The sequence below is a fragment of the Pholcus phalangioides genome, unplaced genomic scaffold (assembly GCF_987345545.1).
Source record: "Pholcus phalangioides strain wild (caught in Gottingen) unplaced genomic scaffold, Ppha-v1.0 ptg000004l_1, whole genome shotgun sequence".
Lineage (NCBI taxonomy): Eukaryota > Metazoa > Arthropoda > Arachnida > Araneae > Pholcidae > Pholcus > Pholcus phalangioides.
The window spans coordinates 47,309,792-47,322,999 of record NW_028301597.1 but is presented as its reverse complement, the minus strand read 5'-3'; the positions used below and the strand labels follow the sequence as shown (position 1 = coordinate 47,322,999).

The 13,208-nt window shown below is 36.4% G+C and overlaps 1 protein-coding gene across 1 annotated transcript; it reads left to right on the top strand.

The window, feature by feature from the left end:
* Positions 1–5,204: 5,204 nt before the first annotated feature.
* On the top strand, positions 5,205–6,050 carry LOC149087732 (TD and POZ domain-containing protein 2-like). The gene has a single exon (XM_089231967.1). It carries the CDS (start codon positions 5,205–5,207, stop codon positions 6,048–6,050), a length of 846 nt encoding a protein of 281 aa, XP_089088093.1.
* The last annotated feature ends 7,158 nt before the right edge of the window (positions 6,051–13,208 follow it).

Sequence of the window (13,208 nt, the reverse complement as noted above, 5' to 3'; positions counted from 1 at the left end):
GCTAAATAAAAACTTGTGTATTCTAATACAGTCGAATCCCGATTTAACCACTCAAGTTCCTTTTTTCCACCATATTGTGTCCAAAAATAAGCACATTTTTTATAAAAAAATTTGTATTCAAACCGATTACATAAATTCAAATCTGTAGTGAAAACTGTTACAAGTGTTGTATTTATTAATTTATGCTAATTTTTAATTAAAACAAAAAAATGACATTTTTACTTAAAGTTGGCCTTTTTTTCGTACAACTAGCTGAACTGAAAAGAACACTTTACAGAAATGGATGTCAGAAAAGAGCATGCATTCTTTTTAATACTTTTTTCATTTCAAAACTCAGCTTTTGTATGGTAAATTTTAAAACATTGAGATAAGCAAAGCCCTATATCACAATCGGGACAACAAATATCTAGTTTGCAATTCAAACTTTACTGGACAACTAGTGCCATCTATTAGAAACACTGCAAAACTAAAAGAAGGCAAAAAAACTGGGCTAATCAGAGAATTGGTGTAGAAAAATATGCTGACCAAGTGGCGTATGTGGGCAAATCAGAAAAATACCCTTTTTACGGGGGGGGGGGGAGGGAGGGAGAACTCAAAACAGCTGATAGGTGGCGCTGGTACGAGTAACTTCGGTGGAAATATGCAAATGAGACGGTTATAAGAACTTGCGCTCCTAATCCACAACCAATTCACCGTTGTAAACCATGTATGTGGACCTGCTGCGCTCTGCCGTTGCTGGATTTGTGACTCGAATGCAATGTGTCAACCCCTGCGGTGGTGGTCGTGTGGAACACATACTGCTGTAATAAACGATTTAGAGGCATCCTGTTCGTGATTTTTGCGTATAGTATTTTCTTTGACTTGTGTACATCAGCACCACCTATTGGCTGTTTTTTTCCTGTCTTTAAAAAATTCCCGTGACCTAGCGATGCTAACCCTGCAAACCGTTTTTTATTTCGGTTTTTTTTTCCGGTTTTTATAAATCTTTAAAGTTTCTACGGATATTTTGCCCACCCTGTATATTCCAGAAGCATTATCCCTTTCAGACCCGTGCATTCATTTTTTGGAATTTTCAAAATGTTTTTGTGTGTGTGTGCATTTTTGATACTCGAAAGAAAAAATGCATTAAAACATGAATATGTCAGTATATAATCAAGCAGGCATCCTTCAGCATGCGCTTATTGAAAAAAACATCTTAAACTCCTTTATAATTTTAAACAGAACTGATAGATGATGTGTTCATTACTGTGTTTTGTTATATTTATCCAATTTTAATGACGTCACTTTTAATTTTCATTTTTATTAAATAACGGATACAATGAAACCTGTGTTTAACGATACCTTCTATATCGATAAACCTGCCTTTAACTATATTAGTAGTAGTGTTTTGTGTTCTGGATTGGTGCCTTCTCGGTTTATAACCTTAGCGTAATGTGATTTTTAGCTCCCTTACATCAAGTCTCACCTGGTTGTTTTGTGCTTTTATCACGATATCAATACCCTGGTAAGCTCTTTGTCGGAGTTTAAATGTGCAATAAAAAAACATGCCAGGAGTTTGAAGTTGTGATGCTCTGCTGAACTGGTGATTGGTTCGAGAACCATAAGCCCCGCGCGAGTGGAAGACGAGCATCTTACCGCTGCGCCATTCGTCAGTGGGTAGACGCATATATCCACAATATATGCGTCTACCCAAGTGTCTGAACCAATAACAAGAAGTGTTTGTTATGTTGACAGATGGAAAACTAGCAGGAGAAACGTCAACTCTAGTAAACACAACGTAGATGGTGAGAAATAAAACGAACAGAAAAGATATCACGATCAAATAAAATCGTATTTTTCTATCAACCATTATGTGAGTTAATTTTATATCCTCACGGTCCGAGAACTAAACAAAGAAGCAATTATGTTATGTGGAAAGCGATATAAAAACTAGCTCGAGAGGGACGGAACTCACGTTATGGCTGTACCACTCCAGAAACCCACCAAAAAACAACCGGACTACTCCAGAAACGCACAAAACACTACTACTGATACTTTCTTCGGTCCCGGCGGAATTCCTATTCTGTAGGAAATAGCGCAAATGCTCAAATTGTCTACAACCAAAATTTTTTTAGGTCCCTACAGACAGGTTCTACTGTACAACGAACGATCAAAGGTTAATACAGTGGTGGAAAAAATTTGAAGGATAACCAAGAAAAACTGTCTTATCTTCAAACTTGTGTTTGTTGATATATTAAAATTTCAGAGCGATGATTTTGAAACCAAACGTTTTCCAGTGAAAATAATTTTTATGAGCACTGCACTGCTTTAGAAAAAAATTATTGAGGTTATAGAGTAAAGTTCAAAACCCCAATAGTACAAAAATATAAAACGACGTAGAGATTTCGGTACCGTCCGACGGAGAAATGGCATATACAGTATTTGTCGACATAGAGAAATTTGGATTACTTCAAGAGAGACTAATTATCGTACAAGGTATTCTCCTTCGAATTGAAATACTATTAAAATGAGATTAAAACTATTTTAGGGGAAAAAAGATATTTTGGTGTTTAATGGGTGAATACATTTTTACATATTGGACACATAAAAATTTCCGACTTCTTTCCGACGTTCGATATTCATTCGACGTCGGACCGGTATCAATACCATATCGTTGTGCTGGGGAATCTGGAAAAAAAGTATAAAGACAATGCGCCTTTTCTTACGACGGGGATAGAAATTTGCATTTTTCTCAGACGTGTGATCAGTTATGCGCTGTAGAATCTAATTTTTTTGTGAATGTTTGGAAGACAACATATTTATTGGACATTGAAGGAGTGAAATACTTGCTCTCTCAGAGATAAAGAGATGCCTGGTCATGAAATTGCGAGAAGAATTAAAAGATTAAAGACTTGGTTAGTTTCATGAATATCCCTAGAATTATGGACGGAAAGTTTGGACATATGAAGTCTTGTGACGTCACTCTCCATACAAAGGTTTTTAACAACTGGCTGTTGCGAAGATGAATTTTTGGAAAGAGAAAATTCAATTGTCTTTGCGGGGAATCGAACCCACGCCCTAGACCAGTGTTTCTCAATTGCCGGGCCCTGACATCATTCATACCGGGCTGCGAGTGATTAGCCGTTTCCTTTTTCCTCATTCATTTTCTGTTGCTCGTGTGTCTGGGCTTTCAACTCACAAAAATGAATGAAACCGGGCCGCGGACTCGCAAAGGTTGAGAACCACTGCCATAGACAACTAGACTACAAAGTCATTCATCTTCGCAACCGCCAGTTGTTAAAAACCTTTGTGTGTGTGTGTATATGTATGAAGGCTTTTCTTTCTCTTACTATCCGTCAAAAAAAAGAAGATTATACTTCACAGTCTTTGCGAGAAAGAAAACCTCTCTGTGTAATTCAGAAGGAATACGACGTGTATCTTGTATCTTTCGTTTGGGGAAAGTGAGATAAGGATGTTTTCCCTGATGAGAAGCAATTTAGATGGACTCGATGGTTTTCAATATTACTGAACTGTGCAATTGACTGAGTTATATTTTGGAAATATGCGTATAAAAGACAGTTTATGTAAGAGACAGTTATGTAAAAGACAGTCACCTAACTTTTAGCCACTTCTTGTTTCAACAGAACAATGCTCCTATACACATTTCAAAGTTTAAAAGGTGTTGGTTTGAAGTTAATTCGGGTGGAACCTCTCTAGTGGTCATTGAGAAGTCCTTTTCTTAATCCTGTGGAGCACTTACGTTGCATTGTGACTCACGAAGGGTATATAGAAATAAATGGTACAGTAAGGAAACAAACATAATCTTATTGCAGTCATCAAGCAAGATTAGAATACGGTTACATAAATAGTTATGTTTGGCTTATCTCTATCAATGAAATCCCGAATGGTAAAAATAAAAAAATGTGTCTTTCTTGACTAAAACAAATATTTTGCCCATAATTTTCAATTGTCCTTACACTTTTTACAGGTTTTGACCTTTACTGTAAATTAAACAATTTTTTCCTGAAGCAGTGCAATACTTATCAAAATTATTTTCTCTGGAAAATGTCCAGTTTCCACTTGTAGTTATCGACCTAAAATTTTCACATATCTACAATCAAAAATTTTTAAAGATATGACAGTTTTTCGGTGGTTCTCAAACTTTTCCACCTCTGTAAGAGTAAATGCTGGATTTTTTTTAATGCTGGTTTTTATTTTTTATTTTCCCGAACAAATGCCTTTTTTCTACGCTAGTGGTTCCCAAACTTTTTGAAGCACGACCACCTTTTGACCAAAAAAAAATTATCGGTGACCCCCCTACATAAAGTGACCATATGTCCCGGTTTTCTGGGCCATTCCTTATTTTTTTTTCAATTAAATGTATACCAAAAAACACTTTTCAAGACACCTTTTTTTCGGTTTTAATTTATGTATAAATCATAAATGAAATCAAATTGTTTTTCAATATTTAGCTAGCCGAACTGTTTCTTTATGAAATTTCAAACTACTCATTACACTATATGATACATGGTAAGCAGCTCAGCTGAGCAGACTTTTTTTTTTGTTTTTACATATTTTTATTTACGTTACGAAAAATAAAAATGTTTCTTATTTTGACGTTATTATTGTGAATAATTCCTCGTGACCCGCCCCCCCCCCCTTCCTGGTTCACTGACGTTACCCACACGTTGAGAAGCACTGCTCTAAGCTACCAGTTTTTTCATTCATCAAATGTATCTTTATTTTCACTCGGAAGCAATATCCCATTTCATCTGATATTTTTTTCTCCGTCCTTTAACCCTATATATAATAATTATTCCTTTTTTTCCCTACTTGTACGTCATCAACGAGAACCAAAACGAAAAATGAGGAAGAAAAGTAGTATCTTCATTCGAATTTTCGAAAATTTCTCGCTCAAGCATACTTTGTATATCAAGAAGCTTCCACTATTTCTTCACTTTATTTTATTTTGTTCCGTTACAGACTGTGTTGATTAAATTCAAGGACATAAGTTATTGGCGACATTTTGTATTGGATCGTAACCATTTATAACTACAGTTTCGTGTAGGAAAAAATAATTTCGAAGGCAGAGAATATCGAAAAATAAATACTTTTTGCTCTTTTTTTCCCCCCTTCAAAATGCGGTATTTCCCCGTGAAATAAGTATTTTACTCTGAAAGAATAAAAGAAGCTATCTACGCATATATATGGATTTGTTTTCCCAAATGGAAAAGAAAACAATGCTTTTGTTGAAGGAATTGGAGTATGAATGGACGAAATTGAAAAATGGGAAAATTCCTGGCAATCTAAAACTGAAGAGCACATGCTTCAGCGACGGCGGGTATCACTTTTGGTGCCTTGAGCTGGGCTCATTTGAACCTAAATCGGTGAGTGTACAACTTATTAGGATAGATTTAATGGAATCGGATATCTACACGAAGTATACGCTCATTCTTAAGACAAGTGAACATGAGTTACATAGGAGACATGGATCTCATATTTTTCGTAATGGAGAAAATAAATCCAGACGCAATCATTTCCCCATTTGTTATTTCGATATAAATGACGAGATTAAGATTCGTGTGATCTTAGACGTTCAAGATGATACAGTACCAATGAAAGACTTCGAGAAAACCATAGATCGTCGTAGTCAGAAAACCGGAGATATGGGAAAACTACTCGACTTCTTAAGCGGCGGTGACTTTCACGATGTAGTCATAAAAGTCGGTGAGGGAGAAATCAAATGCCACAAATGCATGTTGTCCGGAAGATCATCTTTCTTCGCCCCCATGTTCAAAGCTGGCCTCACGAAAAAAACCGAGGTTGAAATAACTGATTTCAGTTACGAGATCATCAACAGCATGATGAACTTCCTGTACACTTTCGAACGTCCAATATTAACGCCAAAATCTGCCTTGAGTCTCTTGGACGCCGCCCACAAATACAAAATACCTGACTTGAAAGAGGTCTGTGAGAAATATCTCATCACGAAAGCCAATGAGCGGAATGTATTGGATATTTTATCACAAGCCGACGCGTGTTCTGCGGAGAAATCAAGAGAGAAGCCATAGATTTCTTGAAGAATAAAACAATAATAAAGAGACTGCATAGTGACAGTGATAAAAATTCTGAACCTGGGCCTTCTAAGAGACCAAAGCAAGACTAAATCGAAGACTATACAGTGTGTATGAACTCTTAAATTGCATTTAAATTAGTTCATTGCTTTGCTTTTTTCGTATAATGTGGAAGCGAGAGAGCTGTATATAATAGTTTAATAACATTCATAACCAAAGGTGAGCAAACCAACATGATATGATATTCATAGAATAGCACTTAATTTTTCATTTGCTTTTGCTTAAACAGGGCGATTCAGAAAAGATGGGAAAAACTTTAAGAGGTGATAGTATACACCAGTACAAACAATTGTCATCAAAGAATGCACGGTCTAACATGAAACGCAAACAGTCGTCCCGCAAACGTTAAAACGGCATTCCTGTTGAAATTTATCTTGAGATGAAGAACACCATGCATGCAAATGTAACCTGGGGAAGAAAAAGAAACCGTATGCAAATCTGCGTTACAGTGAATAAAAGGCGGGGATTCAGTGTGACTAAAGTGCGCCATTATCCCGTACGTTACAACTGCTAGAACGCGCGGTTGCAAGCTGGAATAACTTCACAGGGCTGGCGTCTGCGCCTTTTATTCATTGTGATGCAGATTTGCACACGGTTTCTTCTTCTTCCCCAGGTTATATTTGCATGCATGGTGTTCTTTTTCTCCCGATAAATTTCAACAGGAATGTCGTTTTAGCGTTTGCCGTTTCGAAACGCACTAACGCGTTCGCGTTTCATTGTTAGCAGTGGTCTTCAACCTTTGCGAGTCCGCGGCCCGGTTTCATTCATTTTTATAAGTTGAAAGCCCAGTCAAACACATGACCAACAGAAAATGAATGAGGAAAAAGGAAACGGCTAATCACTCGCGGCCCGGTATAAATAATGTCAAGGCACGGTGGTTGAGAAACACTGTGTTAGACCATGCATTCTTAGATAACAATTGTTTGTACTGGTATGTACTATCACCTCTTAAAGTTTTTCCCATCTTTTCTGAATCACCCTGTATATTTTTTTCATTTCTATAAATGTTATTTGTTGTAGCTTAATAATACTGACAGAACGTTCGTTTCTAAGAATCAGAATAAGTGCATGATGACGATTTTCTGTAGTGTAATTGTTAGCTTTGGTGAATAAATAATTTGGATTATTCAATAATCAAAGCGTCATGAAGAGGAAACACTTAATATTCTTTCAATATGATGTCAGATTTTTTTTCGTTTTTCTTCTCTCCACGGAGGATATTTATAATCTCATTTAATTATAAATTATATTATAATTAGTTATAAATTATATTATAATTATATTTTATAAATTATATTATAATTATATTTTATAAATTATATTATAATTATATTTTATAAATTATATTATAATTATATTTTATAAATTATATTATAATTATATTTTATAAATTATATTATAATTATATTTTATAAATTATATTATAATTATATTTTATAAATTATATTATAATTATTCATAATAGTATTATAACTTTTTTCTTTATTAATTTGGATAATTTCTACTGATATAATGTCTCATTTGTTCTCTATTTAGTTATTTATTTCAATTCCCAAGATTTTTTAATCGGATACAAATTTTATTTAATTTTAGTTCCCAAACGTTTTGATGAATACAAAATGCTTGATTATTATTTATTTATTTGCTCATTTATTCTTTTATGATTCAAGTTTTGTTTTTATGCTTTGTGTGCTCATGTATTTCGCGAAATTATTTTACTCATGAATTTATGTGATTTCATGAAATCGTGATTTTTCAATCATTTTACATATTTTTAGAACACAAGTTTGACTTTGTTATGCTATTGAATACAGTCGATTCGCGATAAGTCGAACTCCGGTAGCTCGAATATCTGTTTACGTCGAAGTTTCCACTCAGCCCCAGAATTTTTTTCGTGTTTTAGCGTTAGAATTTTCCTTCAACTTTTAGCAATGTAATTTAGCATTTAGCAATAGAATTTAGCATTTAGCAATAAAATTAAGCATTTAGCAATAAAATTAAGCATTTAGCAATAAAATTAAGCATTTAGCAATAGAATTTAACAGATTCATTGACTCTAAATTTTAGAGCAGCGTTTATGGTCCGCAGGCAGACTTGATAATTCAATTCTAACTGGATGAAGAAATTATTCAACCGTTGTAATTGATAACAGTGATAACGGTACGGGCTAAAAAAAATACATCTTCATACCATACATCATCGAGGAAAATGTGGTCCTAAATATGAGATATCACTGAATTTTGCCAAAAAATGCAATTTATTGTTTATTGTTTTATTTTTTTTTTTACATAAATACAAGATGAAACAAAAAAAAAAAATCAGCCAAGGAGTCTAGAGACCCATACTGGATGATAAATTGCAAATTTAAAATGAATAATAAGGAACACAGTCACTTATTAGTAATTAACATCAACAAACTAAAACGGAAAAACTAAATATTAGAAAAACACACACACACACAGAGCAAGGAGTGCAATTATATGAAATACACATTGTGCATGATTTTCAGATAAGTACATGCAAATAAAAATCAATGTAATGTTGCAATGCGCAAGGTCAAATAGATTCATAATTTAACTGATTGAGGAACATACGGCAAATCAAAAGAAACTCTCGATGTCACTGATTGAAAAAAGATATTGCTTCATGTGTCTTTTTTGTAAGGTAATAAGAGTTGGTAATGTTGAGGATATCAAGTGGTAAAGAGTTGCAAAATTTCGGGACGAGGTAAGTAAAATGCTTCTATCCATCTAAATCTATTGCCTATCTATAAAAATCGATTTGAGAAACAGGAACTGTTCAGAGGTAAAGCAAATTGTCATTTAAAAATAATTATAGTAGATTTGTAGAAATAAAGCTGACGTAGGGGAAGGATTCCAAGACTGTGAAAAAGTTGTTTTGAAGGAGTCAAATAGTCACTTGTGATGAGTCTTATTGCTCTTTTTTTGGAGTTTCATTATTGGTGTAAGATTTGAAATAAAGTCAACACCCCAGATAGCCAAACCATATAATAGAAGGGAATGAAATAATGAGTAATAAAGTGTTAACATGAACGAGTGATCTATGTATGGTTTTATGTAATTTAGTTTGTAAATTACAAAGCGAAGTTTACTTTGCAGATATTTTACATGATTTTTCCATCTGAGGTTATCATCAATATGAATACCTAGGTATTTAATCGGGGAAACCTGTTCGAGACTGGCAGTTACAAGTTGAAATATTTTGGCAATTAATATTGTGGAATATCAGATTATGGTTGAAGTTTATATTAGTCATAGAAGAGAGAAGTGCATAAACTTAGTTTTTGTTACATTTATTTGTAAGTCGTTACTGATAAACCAATTACGAATTATTAATAAATCGGCGTCTATCAAACTTGCTAGTGAATGGTCGTCATCAGTTGAATAAAGCAATACTGTGTCATTTGCAGATGTGATGATTTTACCAGTTAATTCAATGTTACAAAGGTCATTTATAAATATATTAAATAATAGTGGTCCCAGAACAGAGCCCTGAGGTACGCCTTTGATTGTTTCTAATGGATTACTAAGATTACATCCAACTTTAACTATTTGAGATCTATGACTAAGATAAGAAGCAATTAATTTATGTGCATTACCTCTGATACCAAAAATATGTAATTTATTGAGTAAGAAACGACGGTCGACACTTTAAAAAAAAAATTTAATGACTAATGTCTGAAGTAGTGCTGGAGGTAATTGACACCATGAATCCTGCAGGGCTGTCCATAAATCCGTAGGAGTAAGAGGGGGTAGAGATCTCTTCTGAACAGCACGTTGCGAGGCATCCCAGATATGTTCAGTAATGTTCATGTCTGGGGATTTAGGTGGACAGCGGAAGTGTCTAAAGTCAGAAGAGTGTTCCTGGAGCCACTTTGTAGCAATTCTGGACGTGTGGGGTGTCGCATTGTCCTGCTGAACTGAAATTGTCCAAGTCCGTCGGAATGCACAATGGACATGAATGGGTGCAGGTGATCAGACAGGATGCTTATCTACCTGTCACCTGTCAGAGTCGTATCTAGACGTATCAGGGGTCCCATATCACGCCAACTGCACACGCCCCATACCATCACAGAGCCTCCACCAGCTTGAACAGTCCCCCGTTGACATGTAGGGTCCATGGATTCATGAGGTTGTCTCCATACCCGTACACGTCCATCAGCTCGAAGCAATTGGAACCGAGACTCGTCAGACCAGGCAACGTGTTTCCAGTCCTCAACAGTCCAATGTCGGTGTTGTCGGGCCCAGGCGAGGCGTAAAGCTTTGTGTCGTGCAGTCATCAAGGTTACACGAGTGGGCCTTCGGCTCCGAAAGCCCATATCGATGATGTTTCGTTGAATGGTTCGCACGCTGACACTTGTTGATGGCCCAGCATTGAAATCTGCAGCAATTTGCGGAAGGGTTGCACGTCTGTCACGTTTAATGATTCTCGTCAGTCGTCGTTGGTCCCGTTCTTGCATGATCTTTTTCCGGCCGCAGCGATGTCGTAGATTTAATTTTTTCCCGGATTCCCGATATTCACGGACATTCGTGAAATGGTCGTACGTGAAAATCCAAATTTCATCGCTACCTCGGAGATGCTATGTCCCATCTCTCGTGCGCCGACTATAACACCACGTTCAAACTCACTTAAATCTCGATAACCTGCCATTGTAGCAGCAGTAACCGATCTAACAACTATGCCAGACACTTGTTGTGTTATATAGGCGTTGCCGATCGCAGCGCCGTACTCTGATTGGTTCCATATCTCTTTATTTGCATACGTATGCCTGTACCAGTTTTTTTGGCTCTTCAGTTTATATATAGACTATTACACCTTATATATATGTTACTTTCAAAGCCCGAAATTGGCCAATTTGCGACGGGGCTGCCTACTTCACGATTTGGCGAATTCAGTTAAATATTGACCCGGCCAATTCCGAAAATCGGACGTTAGCCGGCCAGTTCACGAAGTGGCCGTCTTACCGGCGGCCACTTCACGAAACAAAAAACATTCGGGATCATCGTTAAGTTGGCGTATTTTTTTTTGTGTTACAGATTGGTAGAACATTATTAAACCTTTAAATTTCTATCTTAGGGGCCATTCAAGTATTACGTAAGCAGATTTTTAGCCATTTTTGACCCCCCCCCCCCCGTCAGCAAAATTCATATCTTCAAAAAGGGTGGTTGAAGACGTAAGAAACCTTCGAACCCCCTCCCCCCTTGTCATCAAAAGTCAGCAAATCGGAAACCCCCTTCCCCCCTCGATTCTGACGTAATATTTGAATGGCCCCTTAGGCCAGTATTATACTATAAAAGTTTGTTAAAAACCCTTTTATGAAACTTGAGAAATGCAACCAATATAACCGTACCGGTTACATTCACGTAAATGCAAGCGATAGTCATATTGGCTGCATTTTTAAGTTTTATAAAAGAATTTTCAACAAAATTTTGTATTGTAATCCCACCCTTAGGCTGGTATTACACTATAAAACTTTGATAAAAATTCTTTTATAAAACTTGAAAAATGTAACCAATAAACACATCTGTTACATTCGAGCGAACTTAACTGATCCGCCTATTGGTTGCATTTTTCAAGTTTTATAAACGAACTTTTATAAAAATTTTATAGTGTAATTCCGGCCTTAAAAAAAAACAAAATTAAAAAAAACCTAAATTCCTTATAAAATTCGACTTGAGTGATCTGAAAATGTGCCATGGGCCGCCTAAACGCTCTGGAATTGTGCCATGGCCACTAAGCGATCTGTAAAAATGTGCCGCTTAGTTCATTTTTACAAAAGTGGGTTTGAGGGGCCAAGGCTTTATCATTATATGGCTTAGCGGGTGGGTCACAATGAATTTCTTAAAAGGAAATGTGTTGAATTCGTAGCCTTGGAATAACATTGAAATTAACAGAAATTGATTATAATAACATATAAAGGTATTTTCTTTCGAAATTTTGATTTTAAAAAATTATTTTTTGATTGTTTGGGGGCCCATGTCCCCGCTCTCCACGTACAGTCTCTGATCTCACCCAGGCCAGTCATTGGAAGGGGGATGGGGGTCCCTGGCTTGAAAATACACTATATAAAAATGGTATATGTATATACACAAATATATATATACGCATACAGTGAGTACATGTTCTTTGACCCCCCCCCCCCACCCCAGTGCCGTCTTAACGCACTGGGGACCTCACAAAAATTAGATTTGGTTGAAATTTTCTGTAATTTACCTGGTAGGTCCTCAGAAAAACCATTTGGCCCCCCGGGGGCCCATGATGCTCTTAAGACGGCAATGCCCCCCCCCCCCGGAAAAAGTTGAAATGATCTCACCAATATGGGCTGGGGGTAGAGATGACAAAATTTTGCTGACATGGGGGGGGGGGGGTCGGTGTTTTGCTGACTTCAGCGCCGTCTTAACGCATGGTTCCACCTCTAGAGAAGGAGGGGGGGGGGCTGACAAAAATGAGATTCGGTTGAAATTTTATAGAATTTCCCAGGTAAAGCCTCAGAAAAACCCCTGAACCCGGGGCCCATGATGCTCTTAAGATAGCCCTGGCTGACATTTGCTGACAGGGGAGGGGTCAAAAATGGCTGGAAAATTGCTGATGTTATACTTGAACGGCCCCTTACGATAATTAAGACTATACACACTATAGTCGTTACACACACATGGAGGTATTATGGGGTAAAAATAACTAAATAATTCCATGGTTGCACATTATAGTCGTTATTTGTATGCAAATAAGAATTCATTTCACTTATTTGTCATATTTTTTTTTAGTCCAATGCAATTTGAAGTGGTGCTTCATTCCCCTCGATTGGCAACTTTCTGTGCTTTCAGCACAATTTGGCAACTTTGCCTACTCTTGCCATCATTTTTGGCAATAAGTGGCCATGTCCCGTATTTTGAAGCCCAATTTGTCGAGCAAATATGGTCAGCATATTCATATTACGCTTCTTCCTCCTTTCCCCCCTCGCGTAATAAATACAATAACCAGGGCTTGTTCTTCTTTGAACCTCGATGCTTTGAACAGCTTTTACAATGGACAACAAAGAAACAAAGCCCTGCTACTCCACTTTTGTGTTGTGGT

Bases quoted from the DNA above. Each gene is read 5' to 3' on its own strand.
- LOC149087732 (XM_089231967.1), top strand. From the start codon at position 5,205: ATGGAAAAGAAAACAATGCTTTTGTTGAAGGAATTGGAGTATGAATGG.